This window comes from Vicugna pacos, chromosome 2, assembly GCF_048564905.1.
Source record: "Vicugna pacos chromosome 2, VicPac4, whole genome shotgun sequence".
Lineage (NCBI taxonomy): Eukaryota > Metazoa > Chordata > Mammalia > Artiodactyla > Camelidae > Vicugna > Vicugna pacos.
Genome location: NC_132988.1, coordinates 47,448,964 through 47,469,402, shown reverse-complemented (window position 1 = coordinate 47,469,402; position 20,439 = coordinate 47,448,964). Strand labels below are relative to the sequence as shown.

The following is a 20,439-nucleotide window of genomic DNA, read 5'->3' as shown; positions in this document are numbered from 1 at the left end:
AGTTTTAAAATAAATATGTAAAAAGAATTATATGTACTATTTGGCAACTTATTTTCTGACACTCAGCATATGGGTTCCTGACATTTACCATGTTAATCCATGTGGATTGCTCACTCATCTTAACTGCTACATAGTTTTTCATCATAGGAAGATGCTGCGTCACCTATTAGTGGAGATTTGCATTGGTTCCAGTTTCACAATTAAACAATAATTCAATGAACATCTTTGTCTCCTGTGAGAGCTCTTCTACGATAATAGGCCTTAACAAGAAATTGATGGTCCCAGGGTACGCACATTTACAAGTGTACTGAATATTGCCGAACTCCTCTCTTTCCAAAATGGGTGCAAACTTTCTAATTTGTATGTATTATTAAATTGCTTTCCAAAGTATTTGTACCAATTTATACTTTTACCAATAATCTAAAAGAGTAATCATTCATCCATATCACTGCTAACACTTGGAATTATTAGAAGTTTTTCATTTTTGCTAATCTGATGAATGTAAAATAATTTTTAATTATCATTTTATTATTTTTGCCCAGAATAATAGTACATTATGATCTTTTTATGTATTTAATCATCAATATGCTTTCTACTTCAAAGACTTACCTGCTCAAAACCGTTCCCTTTTGCTCTCTCTGGGCTGGATTTTTAATTCTTTTTTCTACTTTATATATAATAATGTATTATATGTGTTTGATATTAATCCTTCATTTTTGATGTTGTGAATGTCTTTTCTTCATCTGACAATTATCGTTCAGGCATGTTTATAATGAGCTTTAGTATTTAGACGTTCATCATTGTAAAGCAATTGTTTGGTTTTATTTTGGTTTTAGTTAAAAATCTTTCTCTACACCAATATTATGAATATATTCTCCTTTTTTAAAAAAAGTAATGATTTTAAAATTTTGATTTTCACTTTTAAATCCTGAACCTATCTGAAATTTATTTTTTACGTAATATAGAAATTAGAGAAATTTTTTTAATATATAATAAACCAATCACAACAACACATCTCCTTGATTTGTAATGCTTCCTGTATGACACACCAAATTCCTTATATGCTTCTGTCATTTTTGGACTCCCTATTCTATTCCAATAATCTATTTGCTTGTCTCTGAGCCACCAATGTCACATTGTTTTGTAAATTTTATAATATCCTCTTGATATCTGGTCAGACAAGTCCTTAAAATTGTCTTGGCTATTCTGGATCCTTTACCATCCCATATAAATATGAAAATCAATCAATCTCAAAAATATTCTATCAGAATTTTAATGAAATTTAGTTTAACTTACAGATTACTTTAGAGAAAAGGTATCTTTCTGATACTGAATATCTTATTTATTGGCATAATATATTAGTTAGGTCTTCTGTTATATCTTTCAATAATATTTTGTAATTTTCTCCAAAGAGGTCTTGCACACCTTCTATCAAGTTTGTTCCTAGGTACATTTTTGGATCTTGTTGCTTCTGTAAATTTTATCTTTCCAAGATAATTTTTTGTAACCAATGTTGCTAAATGTATAGGAAGACTATTAACTTTTCTATATTCAGCTAAGCTACTTGAATTCTTATATTTGCATTAATAGCTGTCCTTAATTCTTTTGGATTTTCTATGTGGACAATCATATATGAAAATCACAGCATGTTTTCTCTTCTGTCTTAATACTTAGACATACTATTTATTTTTCCTTGTTACTTATTTAGGTATTCTAGTACATGATGAGTAGCAGCAGGAATAACAGCCATCCTTGACTTGTTCTTGTTAAAGTGTACTTGTCAAAAGAGTAAACCATGGCTCTCATGTAGCTATAAATGGATATATGTCAAGGGTTTTATTTAATTCATAAATTAATGAGGGAACGAGAACTATATTTAAACAGGTTCAAAGAATACTTAGGAGTTAATTCAATAAAGGAACTTTAGAGTAAGATTGTTGGGTTAGATCCAGAACTGGTTAACATCATCCAGAGCAATAAACCACACTTTGGGGTAATGTTTTACTGGACAGAAATTATTTTCATCTGTACCAGACAAGTACCTACAAGTTAACCTCTGCATCTGCACAGCTGACAACAGCACAGACAACAGAAAGATCAGCCAAAGATGCAAACCCACCTACTATTCTCTTTTGCCTGTTTATAAGTTTTGGGTAATTTTTCTGTCATTCCTGATTTTAAAGGAAATGCTTATAAAGTTTTACCATTAATTACAGTGTTTATAGTTTTTTGGTAAATACCTTTTTAATAAGCTAAGGAAGTTCTATTTTAGTTTTCTAAAATAATTTAGCATAAATGACCCAATTTAGCCCAATAAATACTTTCTAGCGTCTCTATTAAAATGATTGTTTTGGTTTTTTTCCTTTCCATGTGTTAACGAGGTGGGATATATTGATAAACTCGGATGTTTAAATATCATTTCACTTTCAGAAAACTCTACTTTGTCATGATGTATTATTATTTAGTTATATACTGCTGACATTTATTTCCTAATATTTTATTTAGAAATTTTGCACTTATATTCATACATGAGATTACTCCGTCATCTTTTCTGGTACCATCCTTAGCCAGTTTTTGTAACCAAGGATTTCCCTTCCCTTTCTACACTTTAAAAAGTTTTTTAAATGAGATACAGAACATCTTTTTTTTTCCTCAAAATGTTGGTAAAAATCACTATTTTTATGATCCTGTTTTAGAAAAATTACTCTGCTGTCCACTAGGAAGATAGATTAAAGGGAGCATTGTTGTGGCAGAATGACCATTTGCATTTCCTTTCCTGTGAAATCTGTCTGTTCATAACCTTTGTTCATATTTTATTATTGGGGTATTGGTGTCCTTATCAATTTGCTTGAATTCTTTCCATTAGGGTATTATTAATGATCTTAATTCTTTTTCATATTTGTGATTAATTTTCTACCAGTTTATTACTTGTCTTATGATTTTATTTATATATTTTGAGTCTTTGTTTTTATTACAAATATATATATTTGTAAAATATATGTATTTATATATATTTACAATATTGTAAACAAAATCAAACAATACAGATATACATAAAGCAGAGGGCAGGAGAAAATAATATGTTAAAAAAATCATCTTGTATTTAAACTAACCCTTCCCCCCTTTCCATGCCTTCTCAGTTTATTTATAGCACTGTTTAAGATTGGGTATGGGGGGGGAGGGTATAGCTCAAGCAGTAGAGTGCATGCTTAGCATGCACAGGGTCCTGGGTTCAATCTCCAGTACCTCCTGCAGAAATAAATAAACTTAATTACTTCCCCCTACACACACCACAAACAGAAAAAAACCCAAATAAAATAAAATGCTGGCTTAAAAAAATTAAAAACAAAAGCAAACAAAAGATTGGGCATGTATCTGTGTGTTTTTGATAGAGATTTTCTTTTCTTTAGGATGGCACAGTGTTTTGGATTTGGAGGAGAAAAGAAAGGGAGGCTTGTTGCCTTTATTGAATCCTCAGTGTCCCTTCTGCCTAAAATCTGAAAAGAAATTGTACTGATCATAAGCCATATTTTTCTAGAAATTCTGCAGCAAATATGACAAAATATTTGGTGACTGAAGGGACAATATGAACTGACCCTTTGTTTCAGACATGATCTATCAAGTGATCTGTAAAAACAAATAGCAAAATCATAAGAAGTATTAGGGAAATCTATATTAATATAGCATTATTAAAACACATTCCTCTGCAAACGCAAACCCACCAAACAGGTGTTTCCACAGGAAAGCATTAATGGGCCTTCTAGTACTAGTCGAAGCAATTCCATACAATGCATTGTTTTCTGCAATCAATGGACACTCTAAAGCTTGGCAGGCACATGAAACCAGATATAGGGCAGCTTTAGGCTGCTAGCATTTGCTGGTCTTTGTTTTCTTTGGGAGAAGAAAAAGGGAAACACAAATTTGCCCAAAGGATCCAGATAAACAATTTTTTACCCCGGTTTAAAACCTCCGTAAATCTGCTAGTATGATGAATTTTGTTTGTATTGTTGAAGTTTGTACTGTGTTAGCTTAATTGAGCAGGTTGTATATCAGTTTCCTGGATACAGACAGTGGGAGCCATTGCAGTCTGCTTTTATGACTGTAGGTATACAGCACACGCTCTCTCTCTCTCTCTTTTTTTTTTTTTTTTACAGTTCTGTCCCTTCAGGAAAAAAAAATCCAGGAGTCCAAAGTCCAGGCAATAAATTCTCCTAACCATTTCTTCTTGTCTCTAACAGTAAATATAACTTCTTTTGGTAGACTTCGCCATTCACTGATGCATTCATTCTATAAACATTTATAAAATAACTTTTATATACTATCTCTCTTTCTGTCACCAGGGAAGAGAAATGAATAGAATACAGGCCTTGCCTTTGAGTCCTTTCCAGAGGACAAATCAGAGCTACACAATATTATTGCCAGTGACGTCAAACATATTCTAATACACATAAAGGAAAGAACCAGGATTTGTAAAAAGAGGCTAAGAGAACTCATACGTAGAACCACTACATACATGTGGGAGGTGATGTTTCAGCTGCAGGTAAGTTTTGGAGCCTGAATAAGGTTTATTGAGATAGACAAGGCAGGGACAAGCACTCTAGGGAAAGGAAACAGCAAGAGTAAAAGAATGAAGCACAGAAGAACTTTTGCCCTTTCTTTTTTTTCTCTGTCCTCTCACTTAATAATCTCTTTCCTGCCACTTTCTTTCATTTCTGTCATTTTAAAAAACTGATCCATCAAACAATAGGAAGTAAGTTTTAATGTATATAAAACTGCTCAAAATGCTCAGAGGAAGGAGGCCCTGGAACTATAAATATAAACAAGCAATTTATAAAATATCACTGGGTTAATAGATTAGTGTTTCTGGAATCGTATTTTAATTTTCTGAAAAATATCTCAAGTCTATGGAAAGGAGAAGAGCATGCACACAAAGATTTATGTGCAAGGATGTTTAATGTCATGTCATTTATAATAAAGAAAAATGGGAATACCTAAATTCTAACTTGAGACAACTAGTTATATAAATTATACATATTAATCTCTGACACAGAGAGATGTTCATTACATATTCTTAATTGAAATAGTTACAAAAATCTGCAAAGTATAGTCTCATATGTGTATAGAAATGTAAATAGAAAAGCACAGAAATAGAGGGATCATCGGAAGGAAAAAACAGCATGCTTTCTAGATTCTGGAATTGCAGATAATTTTAATTCTTCTTATCTTTCCTCATATTTTCAATACTGTCTATCATGAACATGTCTCATTTTATAATCATAAGGAAAATCACAATAAATTTCAGCAGCAGGGGTTGGGGAATAAGCATATCCCTTAATAGTTTAATGGACTTACAGAATTTCAACTGTAATCTTTGGTTTCTAAATGAAAGGTCAAAACTAAATATAAAGAATGCCTGCTTGTCTCATAAAGGAGAACCTGCCCATTGGATTTGAATCGACTGGATAAACATTTGAAAAAAACTAAGTGAAGCTGTTATACCAATTCAAATACTTCTGCTTGCAATCAAACTTTCAAATGTTCTTCTGCTTTCAACTTTGAGTAAACAACTCTTTAAAACATAACGCATATTTTGAATTAAACATGTTCACCTTTGGATGAACTTCAGGACATAACTTTAAAAGATTTCTGTGATGCAGAATTGAGATTGGATTATTATTGGTTATTATTTTTTTGTGTCATACTTTTTTGTACCATAGTTTAGCTGCCAGATATAAAGTAGCATTTACCAATCAAGATGACCTTTGCTCTGCTAATAATGTTGCTTAGAAATAGGCTATTAAAATTTGTCTTTGGTGGTACCTGTTCTGATTTTAAAAGTGAAGTTTTAGTGTTTTAAAAGTTATTCTCTTCTTTCACAGATGAGAAATACATGATTAGTGAAGATATGACTTATTGATCTGTTGAAAATCATAGTAATAACTATATTTCTTTGTTGTTGACTATGGTCCAGTGTCACACGGTGGTAAAGGAGGTATAATTATGAGAAGTTAATTAGGCCAAAACAGTTAGAATGTAATTTCTTTTAAAAGATATGTATTTTCTCAATAATGTTGTGTGTATGTGGCATAATGGTTAGAACTGTATACCGAGTTTGAATTCTGACTCCATCATTTACTGTTTATAATGTTGGGAAATTACTTAAACTTCCTAACGTTACTATCCTTCTTTGTAAAACAAGAGTTGTTGTACCTATTAAATGAGGCTCTTGTGAAAATTAAGTGCCACGATCCGTGAAAAGTTACTCAGAGTAAGTACCTTGCACATACTGAGTACTCAATAAATGTTAGCTAGTAATACATTTCTGTAGCATCTTTGCCGTCTAATTCAGAAAGAAGCAAAAACTCCTCAACTTATGTTTTGATTCTCTTTCATTCAATTATGTGCTTACAGGACACCTTTTCTAATTTTTGATCTGTAATGTACTAAATAGAAAGGTAAGACAGTAACTTTCTGTGGCAAGCGTTATAAGCACTTGTGGTTTTTTTCAAGCAGCTGTTCTTAAATCTGAGCTAAAAGATTTAATATATTCAAAACATCCAAATTAAACTTTCTCAACATGGGATAGTTCTGCATATGAGCCATTGGGTTCTGAGAATGTGCTCCCAAGATTCTGCAATGGTGGGATCTTTTCCACCAATCAAAAAAATTAACAAGAGTTTAGCTTGCCTTAGAGACTTTACTCTTCTGTTTTACATATTGGTACACAGGAATTTTTATTTGGGAAAAAAAAAACCTTGCCCTAACCTCCACCCCACACCTAAGTAAATGAAGTATATTCTGTGGTCTAAGAAACTGCAGTTTTGGTGCCCACTTGAAGCCATTGTTTTCCAGGGGATCCTGAAGCCACAGGGAAGACACCTTCCTCTTTCTTTTATCTGGAAGGCTTAGACTGACCAAAAGGAGGAGGGCTTTGGAAGCTGTTCTTTACTGATAGGTTTTTTGTTTTTTTAAATCACAATGCTTTGGTGTAATAAGCTAATTGAGATACCAACTTTCAGAAATGAAAAACTTTCATTTCTAGGTTTTTTTTTTTTATCTTGAGCTCTCATAATTCTCCTAATACCTATCACTGCTTTTGTCGAGGACTCAAATCAGATGGCATTTCAGAAAATACTTATTTTTCCTTCGAGTTTATATGTAAGCCTATTTCTTGTCCTTTTTGTGGACAAATATGTGGAGTACTTATCTTCAAGTCACCAGTCTGATAACAATTTTCTTCCCTCTGTGGCTCATAGTCAAAGCAGTGCTTCCCTCTACACTAGTATTAAAGGTAGGAAAAGAGACCTTGGTGACTGTCTGGGAAATAAATCATCCCCCAAAAGGGAATTCCTAAAATTAAAGGCTATATTTTAAAATGAAATAAGACTTGGTAACTCAGCATTTATATTGGAGAGAAGCTTTTATTGGCCAAAAGAAAGGTACTGATTTGGATTTAATATAATCAATAGACTTCTGAAAATGTCTTACATGAGGGTTACATATATAAATTCACTGATAGTTAGATTACCCAGTTTTGTCTGTTTGTTCAGTTATTTATTTTGAGTTTTTTTAGGGGAGGTAGTTAGGTTTATCTATTTTTTCATTTGTTTATTTGTTTTTTAACAGAGGTCCTGGGTATTGAACCCAGGACCTCGTGCATGCTAAGCACGCACTCTACCACTGAGCTATTCCTTCCCCTCCTTGTTTATTTTAACATTATAAGTAACTCTAAAAATCTACCTTAAAGGTAATTTAATCATCTAAAACTACTAGGCTCTTTCTCATAGTTCTGTAGTTACCAAAAACTAGAGGTGGAGAGGTTTATAAGGAAAACAGGTCTTACACCAAATTTTCTGTCTCTCTCTCTCACACACACACACACAAAACAGTCAATACCACTTGTATAAAATTGGGTTAAGTTCACCCTCTCTGCATTTTGGGTGCTCAGACACAGTTGCATAACTGGGGGCAGATACCTATATTCTAATGGCAAGTCCTACACACACAGTCACACCTCGTGCCATAACTATATACGAAATATTTCTCTCAGAGCCTGTCAGAGGAGTCAAGATCCCTTCTGTTAGATCAAGCTTCTTTCCTTGGTGACAGGTTAAAACAGCTGCCCACAGTCTGCCCGAGATGGGGTTAAATATCCCACTGAACAGTCTGGTTAGTGAAGCTCCCTCCACAAGCTCTCTCTTGGGGAGAACACAGTCCAGTTCAGAGTCTCTGAGCAGTTTCTCCTTTCTCACCTTCTGTGTTCTCACTAAATCTCTCTTATTCTTGCCTTCTAAAACTCCCTCTATTTTCTCAACCTACTCGCATCCTAAAAACTTTTTGTTTCTTTACAATTCTGATTTTCAGCCTTATAATCCCACTCCCAAAATGGCCTGCAGATTTTGTTTATACACTATTCATACTGATATTAGGGCAAATATTAGCACATTTAGAATCAAATGGTGTATTTGTTTTTAAGTTTGTCTCTGGTTGCTCTGGGTTGCTCCTAATCTACATATATATTGTCACAAGAAAGGGAGGGGGGAAATATCTGTGTGGAGATTGACCACAAAATGGGCTATTTGTCTTTGAGAGTCTAGCCAAACTATGCCACAGTTTACAACTGTGAATTAGAGGAGAAATTGTGTCTGGCTTAATAACATGTTGTGGGAAGTGGGGAGAAATGGTTTAGGCATCAAGAGACTCCATTCTGGTTCTGGGTTTGCAACTGATCAACTGGATGACCTTGCACAATTACTTAAGTTTTTGGATATCAGTTTCCTAAAATGTAGGTGGTTAAGGCTGAAAATCGAATTCAATGTTCACTGGCTCTGACAATCAGTTTTTTGGAATCACCTGCTCAGAGGCCACAGGAAAGGCAGAGATTGTTCTTTTTATGAAGAAAAATGTACTTTGATGGGAAAGGCACAGATCTGAGAGCTGGCACACTTGAGCTAGACTCTTATTTCTGCCTCTACCAGATGTTCTAGAGTGAAGCTATGTAACTGCCTTTAGCCTCATCTCTCCATCTGTGAACAAGAACGTTAATGTTTGCCTCCTGGAGTTATTCCGAGGATTGCATGAGTTACACTATGCAAATGATATGCACACAGTAGATGGTCTATAAATGGTAGCTAGTCTTAATGCTCTTGTTGGCTTATTGATCTAAAAAGGAGACAGTATTTTGACTGGGGATGACTTGAAGAATTCAGTGCTATAAAGAACTTAGTAACTAGTAGATTGTTTAAAATGTCCAACACAGAAATGTTTAAATGTTTCAAGTAAAAAGGGAAAATTCCCCTCTTCTCCCCTCTAGGTCCACTGTCTGTATATGTATCTTTCCAGACTTTTCCTAAATGTGAAATACATAAATATAATTGCTTTCTTTCATAAAAATATGTTATATATACTATTAGATAAAAATTCTTGAATGATAAATGGAAAGAAATAATCTCTATTTCTTGATTTAATAAGAAAACAGTAGCTTTGGAGTAAAATATTAGCTGTGATCAAAGTGGAAAGAAGAAGATATCTCCATGTCACTCTAGCTTTTTTTTTTTTTAACAAAGCCTCTGTAGGTGTTGTTTTTATTTAGACGCTAATCACAATACTTTAAAATAAATCATTAAAGCTTCAAGACTAAAACCATTATTCAAATAATCATGTTAGTTGGGCGAAGTAAAATCATATACACATTGCTTAATTTGAAGGAAATTTTCTGAATGTGTGGATCATAAATTAAAAAACAACTCTCCCAGATGCTACTAGCCCCTTTTCCTGCAAAGCCACTTGCTTTCAGCCTAAAGAAGTTTTGCAAACACAGAGGATGGTCAGAAAGGATAGAGATGCTCTGCTGTTATTTGTTACTCTGAGTGCAAACTGACCTAGTTATGGTTGCTATGGATACCATAATTTTGAATTTAATACTATTCTCTGAAGGCGTAGCAATACAGATCCACAAAATGTAGAGCCCAATCTGGATCTCAGCCTTGAAAGGTGAAGAAACTGAGTCAGAGAGGCTGGATAGTTTATCTCTAAGAGTCTTAGAGTAATCTCAGAATTAATGAGGCTGATGTCTATGATTAGTTCAGTGGTCAATGTACTTTTAAAGGTCACTCAGTCCATTAAAAAATGCTCCTTAGCTTAAGTGATTTACATGAGTCCTTGCTGCACTTATTAAAAATATGTTCTTTCTCCTCATAATCTACAACTACTACTTTTCACCTCCAAACTAAGAAAGCACATGTATCTGCTTGGAGTCAATATACTGAGTTCTTACAGCAAATGGGTTTCTGCACGAACAAAAACCAAGTGAAATAAAAAAGAAAATCCTTAAAGGTGGAAGAAAAGAAGATCGTTTCTTTTAACTTGAGTCTCTAGGATCACTTAGGGGTCATATATTCTGAGTCTGCAGTGTATAATCCTGCATATGAAACAAGGTACTGTGACATGTAAATTTAAATATTCAACTACATTATTAAGATTTTATTCTTCAATAAATGGTTTTCTAATTATTCATGGTTACAATAAAAGAAACAGAAAGCTGGCTGCTTACAACTAAAATAAAAAGTCCCTATAGTTCTATCTCATACTTAGAAGCTAGTTAATGCCAATTAAACCCAAATTTTGGGAAATAAAGATGGGAGAAATTGGAGAGGAGGCAAAAAAAAAAAAAGTCTTCTGGACTCTCCCTGGAAAATGAGAACAATTCATCTTCTGTATCAATCATTTTGACTCAAGTTGCAGTTCTGCTGGAATAACTGTTAAATGAATTCTGAAGAGCATGAACTGTTGGAAATTGAATCAACCCAATGCTCTGACTTAGATACTGACATCATTAAATAGATGGTTTTCAAAGATTCTGGGGACACTTTTTCTTGCTTATGTAGCTGGTTTTGATCATAGCCAGGCTATCCCAGGCACTTGTGAAGATTCTTCCCCTTCCCAAGATAGGTTCCCCCACCGGCCCCCACTCACTTCGCCCACCAACAACCTTGAAAATCTTGCAACGGATGATTCATTACAGCTGAGACAAAGGCCCAAGTACGACCATATGTCATTGCTAAAATTACTTCAGTCAAAAGGATAAAAACATTAGAAAGTTTAGCTCCTTCAGACCTCAGCTCCCATCCATCGTTTGTTGACAGGATTATTATGCTGCTGCTCCATCAGTGCATTAACAAAAGTTGTTGCTTTCAGGAAGCAGAGCAGTGGGTATAGAAACACAGCTACAGATAGCAGGGTCCCTATGAACAATTTATAGTTGAATAGGAAGCTCTCAAAGCTGGCTTTATGGTCATCTCACAAATGCATTAATGACCTCATCTTTGAGGAAGTAATATTCTCTGATTTTCTCTTTTGTTTCCAGATCTATATCCTCCTTTTCTGGGAAGAGAATACTAATCAGAGAGAGAGAAAAAAAATCCTGCTGCTTACAGCAAAGCCTTTCCTCATAAATCAGTAGCTTGCAAAAGACCTAAAGCTGCTATTTCTGACCCCCACAAAAACAAGCATTTATTGATCTCATATTGCTAGTCATGAGATTTCAAAGGCAAATAATTTGAAGAGCTTATAATCTAACGAGTCACAGAGTATACAGAGCTCCCACTGCTAAGACAGAGGTATGCCGCCATGTGATTGCAGAAGAGGCTGTGAGTGATTGTTCTCAGGGGACAGGAGGGAAATGTCACAGAAGAGGGGAAGTTTAAGTTGGGTCTTGAAGAATAAGTAGGACTTCACAGGATGCGGAGAGCTATTCCAAGTAAAAGAAACAGCTTGAACAAGATCAATCCTAGAAGACGACAGAATACGGAGTAGGTAATGGGAATATATGAGTCAGATTGCATTTTCCAAAGATAACCACAGCAATTGCTCCCCTTTTGTAAATTCTTCTTATAATGCAACTTTGATACCCCTCCCATTGAGAGGGTGGGGGTCTATGTTCCCTCTCCTTGAATCTGGGTAGGCTCTGAGATGATGGTGGAAGTGACACTATGTGACTTCATTGAATAGGTCATACCAGTGGATATAGTTTCTGCCTAGTTCTCTTAGAACACTCTCCTGCGTAGTCCTGAGCCACGATTAAATAAGCAGTCTGACTTCTCTAGGCTGCCACGATGTGAAGGAAGCTCAAACTAGCCCATGTGGAGAGATGAAGGAGGCCCTGAAACCATAGGAAGAGAGAAAGCTGCCTGGTCGACCTGTGGCTATTCTAGCTGCCTGCTGTTCCAGCTCCAGCAAACATCCACCTACAAGGACATGAGGGAGCCGCATCAGAACTGCTTAGCTGAGCCTTCCCTGAATTCCCCATCCAAGGAAGCTGTGAGCGCTAATACAGTGGTAATCATTGCTGGAAGCAACTGTTTTGAGGGTGATTTGTTATTCAGCAATCAATAACTAGAAGAGTAAGTGATTGGAAACGAAACTGGACAGTCTGATTGAAGCCTACGGAATGTTTGGATTTCTTTCTACATGCAGTCGGAAACCATCTGTCAAGCTTTTTAATCTGAAGAATGACATGATCAAATTTATGGTTAAAAAGGAAATTCAAGAGGCACTGGGTAAGATGAATAGGAGTAGGGAGACATCGGGAGAATGCTGCAGGAACTGTCCAAGTTTAACTGTGCATCAAAATCTCTTGAGATGTTGGTCAGATTTCAGATCCCTCAGGTTCATCCCAAAGGATAAAGGATAGATAGGTAGTGGACAATTGTTTCTAGATGCCTTTAATGGTGAAAAAAAAAGTGCCTTTGTGTGCACTTTTTGTATGGCAGGTAGTTTGCTAGCATTTTACATAGAGCAGAGTGGCTAAGACCTCAGGCTTTGCTACACAAAAGGCCTGAATTTGAGTCTTTACTCTATTATTTACGAGTTGTGTCATCCTGGGAAAATTACTCAAATTCTCTGAGCCTGTTTCCAGTATCTGTAAAATATGGATATGATTCTACCTTCCTCACTATTCTACCTACGTATAATCCTTCTACCCAGTAGTTGTCTGATAAACAGAAACTACTGCAAACTTTCCCAGAAGTGTTATTCCCACGGGTTTCAACTTCCTTACCTCCTTTAATGGAGCCCCTTCCACTCCTCCTTATACCTCTATCTCTTTACTTAAACTGTTTTGGAAAAGTTTATAGATGACCAACATTGTGCCAAATTCAAGGAATCATCTTCTACTGTCATTTTATCTGGCCTGTCAGCAGACTGACGACCCTTCATTTTGGAAACGCTTCCTTCCAGACTTTCCCGAGGCCACATTCTCCTGCTTTTTTCCCACCTCAGTGGCTGTCCTCTTCTGCCTTCTTTGCTGGCTTTTCCTCCAATCCCACCTCTAAATTTAGAGTTCTCCAGGGCTTAACTTTGATCTTTCTCATCAAGATGCACTTTCTTCCTGAATGGTCTCATCAATCCATGGTTTAAAATATTATGTAAATTCTGATGACTCCCAATTTTTAATCTAAAATCTAAATAGTGACTTCACATTTACAAATCCAGAGTCTACCTGATACTTGCCTTGAGTATCTTACAGCCATCTTAACCTTAATCAGTCTTAAATGGAATTCCTGACAACCACACCGAACTTCATCTTTCTCTCGTCCTTCTTTCTTCCTACGTTAGCAGATAGCACCTACGTCCTGCTAATGAGTCACTCTTAAAACCTGAAATTCATCCTTTATTCCTCTTTCTACTCACTCACCTCAATCAAAGCATGTACAAGTTCTGGCAGTTCAACTTTTAAAACGTACCTGAATCCATCAACATTTCTCCATTTCTACCACCACTACCAGGTCCAGGCACTTCTTGCCTGGACCCCTGTGGTAAGTTCCTAATGTATACAAATAAGTTCTTTTACTTTCTCCAATCCAATTTATTTATGATTTTATTCAAGAGATGTGATCTCTGTTCTGGAATTAGGAGTTTTACAGCCTAAGGGCACTGGGTCTTAGAATCTGGAAATCACATAATTCTAGACCTGAAATAGATTTCTGTATCATTTAATCTACACCCTACATCAACAAGGATAGTCTAGGTTTTTGCTAAAGGAGTTTAAAAAAAAAAAACAAAAACAAAAAAACACAGCATCAAATCTTGGTGACTTAAAGTACCGAAGAAATCTTTCTGCTCAAACTATACAACCATTATGCGGTGTCTGGGGGCTGTACTCCAAGTCATTCTCATTGCAGGACTCATCTGATGGAGCAAATCCTGCCTGGAATCTTGCCACTCACCATGGACGAGGGAAAGAAAGCTACAGATCACACACTAGTCCTCAACACTTTTCCAGAAGTAACACACATCAATCGGTTCCTTTGGCCAAATCAAATTACATGGCCACACATAAGTTGGGAGGGTGCAGGGCAGTGCAATACTCTGCAAACATATTCAGTGAATAGCTCCAATGACTAACTCAATCCTTACCTTTTACAGATGAAAGAATTGGGACCTATAGAGATGTCACTTGTAATATTGTGAAGCTGATTTATGTCTTAGCCAAAACTAAAACTGGGTCTTGGATTCACTGTTTAGTACCTTTTAAAATAATGAACCAGAAACTGCTTATTCTTAACTCTAAATAAAATTAATTTAATTTTATTTATTTAAGTAATGTAAAATCCCTGTATTGAAATTCTTTTGTACCTCTGTCATAAAATATAAAACATAGACAAATTAGTGGCCTTGTTCCTCCAGGTTCACTAATGTTCTAGCAAAATGCTCAGTGACAAAACACTCACAAGCTCTCTAACCTAGCCGCTTTCATTGCCAGCAAAACTAAACCATGTTTTATGCTGGTGATTCTAAACACATTGGCTTAAACAGTGTCAGAGAGATAAGCAAGAGAACTGTGAATTTATTTTCTAATCAAGCACTGTCTGTTGAATCCCTTGGAAATGTACTGACAAGAACTCCAACCAACACTGGCTTTGGGAAGGGAGGTTCCTCTTTCTCCTCGTAACAAGTCTAAAGGTGGATGGCTGCCAGTATTGGTTCAATAGCTCAATGTTATCAGAGCCAGTGGTTCTCTTGGTCCCTTCTCATGGACACAGGGTGACTGTAACTGCTCCATGCACTACATCTGTGATCAAGTCTGGATGAAGGGAGAAGGATGAAGCCAGCTGTTACCAAATCTTTTATTAGAGAAGCAAAAGCTGTCCCTGAATCAACTCCCTGCCCCTCCATTCTAGCAGATTACTACTGAGGTCCCATTTGCCAGGACTGGGATGACATAGCCACCCCTAGTGACGACAGAGACTAGAAAATAGGACATAAAATTATCATCATGATTGACCAAGCCTAATACTGCCTTGAACAAAATAGGGATCCGTTGGCATGGAGTGGGAGGGGGTGGGAATGAATATTGAGAAAGCAACTAACAGGGTCTGTCCCATTCACTGAGTGACTAAAAAGTGGTTTTGAAAGAATTTATCTATTGTTTTTAAAGTTGACACAGAAACTATTGTGAATAAATGAAAATAAATATTTACTACTGAATTAATTGTAGCCATATTATATGTCTTCCCAACTGATGAGTTTTTAAAATATAATAAAGCTACTACAGTCAGTTCTGCTATAATGCTTTGTTTTGAAAACATAAATTTGTTCCAACAAAACTGATGTATTAGGGAACTGTTTGAGCATGACACAATTTCACATTTACTTATGTGTGAGCTCATCCGCTCAAAATACTAGGTGAATGCAGAAAACTGTACCCAGATGCCAAAGGGGAGCACACAAAACTCACACGTGTATACCCCTCAGATTACCAGTGCCTTCAGCTCACCACCTGTGGTACTGGCCACACCCACCCACGTTTGGTGACGTACATTTCCATCCAATTTCCAATACCACTTCTTCCGACACTGACTATAACTCTTAAGCTGTAACTTTTCTAATGCCCACTTCCACAAGCAACTGTCAATTCTTTTTAATATAAATTGCTATGTTTATTGCAGTTTTCATGGATTTCTTAACCATTTATCACATGTAAAACTGTGCTAGCATTTTTTTTAAATTTGCTGTTTTTGTATGGATCACTGACAAAGTTTTTGAGTGCTGTGATCCTAACCTAGTATTTCTCATAAGCCTTGTACTTTTAATTGCATGACTTTGTGGTAGTAATATATGTTAGTATATGTCTGTTTAGTAACCAGGTGCATACATACAAACCATAAAAACATATATGTATACATAATATTAGAATACAATGGAGATGTCTTTAATGTGAATCAAAAAAAGCTCATTTTACATCTTAGCAGTGAATGTGCTTTTAAAAACATTTATTAAATGTACTTGGGATGTCTTGTTAAAAAAAAACAACTATCAATTATATTAAATAAAATCCATTCAACATGCCAAGCTATATATAGATGTCTTTATAGTGGGTGAAGATCTGTCATTTATCTTTTAAGATAATTATACAAATTGTATTCAGCCCACATATCCTGAGTTGGAAAAATCATTTTTAATCTCTTTTTCCTCATTTATAAACCTTGTCTAACAAGAGCTAACCACGATTCAGACTGGGTGGCACGAAGCGGGATTTTGTCAGTCTCTTTACAATAGAAAAGCGTCTACTTTCCTCCGTGGGGGCTCTCTTTTCTTTAACAAGGGCCTACAAAACACTCTGCACATTCCCAGAGGTTCTGAGGATTTCCCCCTTGAGAAATCTCAGTAAATACGATGAAAAACAACTTCAAAAAATTAATGAAAGCCCTTCACTATTTGCCTTTCTCCAGCCCCACCCCCCTTACCCCCATCCTTTCCACTTTCTGCGCGTCTTTTCTCAGTTTCAAACATTTTTTCTTCCTCTTATTTTCCCAAGGTCAGTTGCCTTTTTCGGGCACTCCATCTGCTAAAGGGATGGAGAAAAGATCTTATACAGAAATCACATTCTGACTCAGTTCTTGTTTTCCCAGGGTCCAAGACTTGGGAGGACAGGGTTGGCACCGTGAAAGGACTGATTTCAGACAAGGGCCAGCGCGTGGAGGCCTCTGTGGCCTTTCCCTCGTCCTGTGCCTGCTGCCAGACCCCTCTCCAACACCAACCCTTGTTTTCTGAGGAATGCGGGTCAGGGTTCGGCGGGTATGATTTTAGTAAACAGTCTCTGAATGCTGTGTTTAGGGGCGGAAGCATGACTTTGAGTGCGGCACAGGAATCCTTAAAACGATTCTGCACCCGCTGTTGTGATGTGAATGCAAATCCTCGGAGCCCCACGCTAGCTCCGCGGTCACGTGTGGGTGAGTCTAGCTGAAAGTCACGAACGCCAGCCCCGTCTGCTCAGGGCAGCGGACCACAGCGCCGTGGCCCAGGGCACCTGTACACACCCACAGGCACACACTCACCCATAAGCCGTAGGTTACACACAAGCGTGCTTCCCCTCCTCCCTGCCTCACCTGGTTCACTTTCCTTTCCCTCTCCCCGCCCCCAAGCCCTCGCCCCACACAATGGATTTTTGTTTGCTCCTGTAGCACGTGAACGCAGTCCCTGCTTTGCCTAGCTCGCTGCAGCAGGTCTCTCAGGTAACAGGTGGCAGCTTCCCCTGTTGGATTCTAAGTATAAAAAAGAATGACCTCATAGGGGTGGAGCCCTGGGACTCCGTGGAGGTGGCAGTCACAGCCAGGTAACTCTGCAGCGAAGCCGGTTAGTTGGAAGGGGGCAGTTAAACTCTTCCAGCTGGTGGCTTTACTCTTCACCCTGAGGCCCTTTAGCAACCAGCCACTGCTCGCCGGCCTCTAGAACTTGCCTCTGCCGCTGATGGAGCCCAAAGAAGTCCCCGGGAAAGAAAACTTGGGCACCAAGAAAAAGAATCTACCCTTTCTGAGGTCCAGGCTCTATATGCTGGAGAGAAGGAAGACTGACACTGTGGTTGAGAGCAGTGTTCCTGGGGACCACTCTGGTACCTTGAGGAGGAGCCAGTCTGACAGGACCGAATACAACCAGAAATTACAAGGTAATCGACAAGAAACCAATTGCCCCAGGGTACTGCACACCCAGCTCATTTTCTCCTACTCTTCCATTTGCAAAGAAAACATTTAAGGCAGAGGAGAAAATCTAATATTACCTCCTCTATAAGGAGGAAAATAAGAAATAAGAAAATGAAAGTAAATGGAACTCAGATATTATAGGAGAAATCTATCACATACTCCCGTAGTTAAAGAGCCAGTTCTGAATTATTCCTAATATTGTCTAGTCATTTTTTTTTTCTGCTAGTTTCTCCCTTCCTTCTCCCTCCTCCACCCAATTTAAGAAATGGGAAGCACTAGAAAGCAAACGATTTAGAAATCTACGAAAGATAGTTTATGTCAGGAGATAGGTGTGAGATGTCACACCATGAGATCTATCTAGGTAATTGTACTGAACTGTGATTGTGGTTATCTTAAATGAAGCTACAATCATGTCTGTGAAAAATAAGGCATGTTATAGTCACCAGGATGATATAACAGGATTTGCTGGAAATCACATAGGTGTTCATTCCTTTAGAGTGAACTGAATAACATCCAAATATGGTAAGAGATGTTTAGCATGCTTAGATTGAATGACTTTTGAGGAAATAGCTTCAGTTTATTTTGTGATGGTCCTAAGATAATTTGGCACGGTTATTATAACACATCTTGTTTCAGGCCCTGAATTTCTACCCCTTCCCATCTGCCCTTTCTTTTTCTTCTCCTTTTCTCTTGAAGGTCATTCGTTCTAGTAAACTTCATTTTGATGTGGATATTGTGCAAAGTTTTAAATATCCACTGCAGTACTCGTTATGTGATCCCTCAGAACCTGTCTCTCCCGCTTTGAGGCACACTATGTTTGAACTCTCCTAATCCCACTACGAGTTGTCACTCTGGACTGAAAAACTATGATGAAGCTAGAAGGACCATCGGACAAGCTCGCACTTAGCAGGTCTCTTTCCTCAAAAAATGTGCTTGGACTTAGTTATGCAAATTAATTACATTAAATACGTTTAATTAAATGCATTTAAATGAAATTTTTAAAGATTCCTACTAGGAGTTAATGCTTTTAAAATATTCTGATAGCTCAGGATTAAAATGTAGAGTCCAGTCTTGTCCTTAAAGAATTTCTTTAAATGGAGAAAAGGGTATTGTTTGAGCTTTGGAATTAATTTTTCTCAAGGCCATGGATACATTGGAAAGAATGCAAATTTTAAAGTCATACACATTTGGTTTCCCATCCTGACTCTTCTGTTTACTACCTATAAGACTTTGAGAAAATTGCTTAAAATTTCTGAGCTTCAGTTTCTCTATCTGTGAAAATACGATAATGATAATTACCACATGGTGAAGTTGGGAGAATAAAATTAGGTAATTACATGAAACACCTAGTATATTAGCTGACATGTGGTGTGTGCTCTATAAATGGTCGTTATTTTTAATTTTAGGAATGATGGTTACCATAATGATAGAACAGGACTTGCCCTTTATTAGTCCAAATTTACTAATCAGCTAATCTATTTCAACTCTTTTCTGTCCTTTGATGAAGAGACCACACATAAGAAATTCAGGAAACGGCCATTACTTTATCTGTAATAACATGTTTTTTCTGTCTGAGATTCACTAATTCAGTATCTTTTTGATCCAGATTTTCCATTAGCAAAATAAAAATGGAAGCTGCTTTTTGTTATTCACTTTCTAAACTTAACTAAAAAATAAGTCTGTGGTCACGAAATACAGAAGAGTTTGTTGGTTACTTTGCGGAAGACCTCAGGCTTCTTATGTACTCCACTGGATTTGCGGTTTTCCTGTGTTCTGTTGGCTCCTGTCTTTGAAGACGGAAGGAAAGACTCAGGAGTTAATCCATGGTCCTAGAACTGTCTCTGCTGGAGAAAAATTGTCAGGGAGTGTGGAGGAGCACAGCAGAGCTGCAGAGATAGGCTGGCCTTCTGATAAGTAACATTCTTCAGATGTAGCTCGATAAGATCCAAGTCTGATACCTAATGCCTTATAGAGCTTTTAGTATGATTCTTCTGTAACTGCTCTGGCAACAGTAGAAGGCATTTTCTCATTACTGTTGGGAGCAAGCAGTTCTGTGTTTTGCACTCTGGTCTGTCCGATACCCATCATCACACAGATGGGTCCTAAATTACCTTATGAGGTTCTTTATTATTGCAATGCCAAGAGTTTTAACTCTGCCTACCTTGGACCTGGTAGTTCCCTGGGAGGCATTGAATAAAGACCTGAGCTGGTTAGAGCCCTCAGAGAGATGGCCCAGAGAGCAACTTCAAATTATTTAGTCCGTTGTTGTTCAGTGCTGTGTTGCCATTTGGGTTATACAATTCACTGCTCTGTCTCTGGAAGCAAGTTCTCTAGAGTTCTAAGATATGTAAGGTCTTTCTTTGGTGTCCCAGAGCTCACGTCTTTAACTATACAGTCTACCCCTTCAATTCAATTTCTGACCAACGTCATCTTAATAATGTGAATCCTAAGTTGTAATTTA

The 20,439-nt window shown here is 36.9% G+C and overlaps 2 protein-coding genes across 2 annotated transcripts in view; one reads left to right on the top strand and one right to left on the bottom strand.

Annotated features, from left to right (window-relative positions):
- PPA2 (inorganic pyrophosphatase 2) overlaps positions 1–20,439 on the bottom strand; it is a 152,197-nt gene that overhangs the window by 106,461 nt on the left and 25,297 nt on the right. The gene's annotated exons all lie outside the window — the stretch shown is intronic.
- ARHGEF38 (Rho guanine nucleotide exchange factor 38) overlaps positions 17,645–20,439 on the top strand; it is a 109,946-nt gene continuing 107,151 nt past the window's right edge. Inside the window, exon 1 of the mRNA XM_006216154.4 lies at positions 17,645–17,944. Within this exon, the coding sequence (XP_006216216.2) occupies positions 17,749–17,944 (196 nt within the window). The 5' untranslated portion in view covers positions 17,645–17,748. The remainder of the gene's footprint in view (positions 17,945–20,439) is intronic.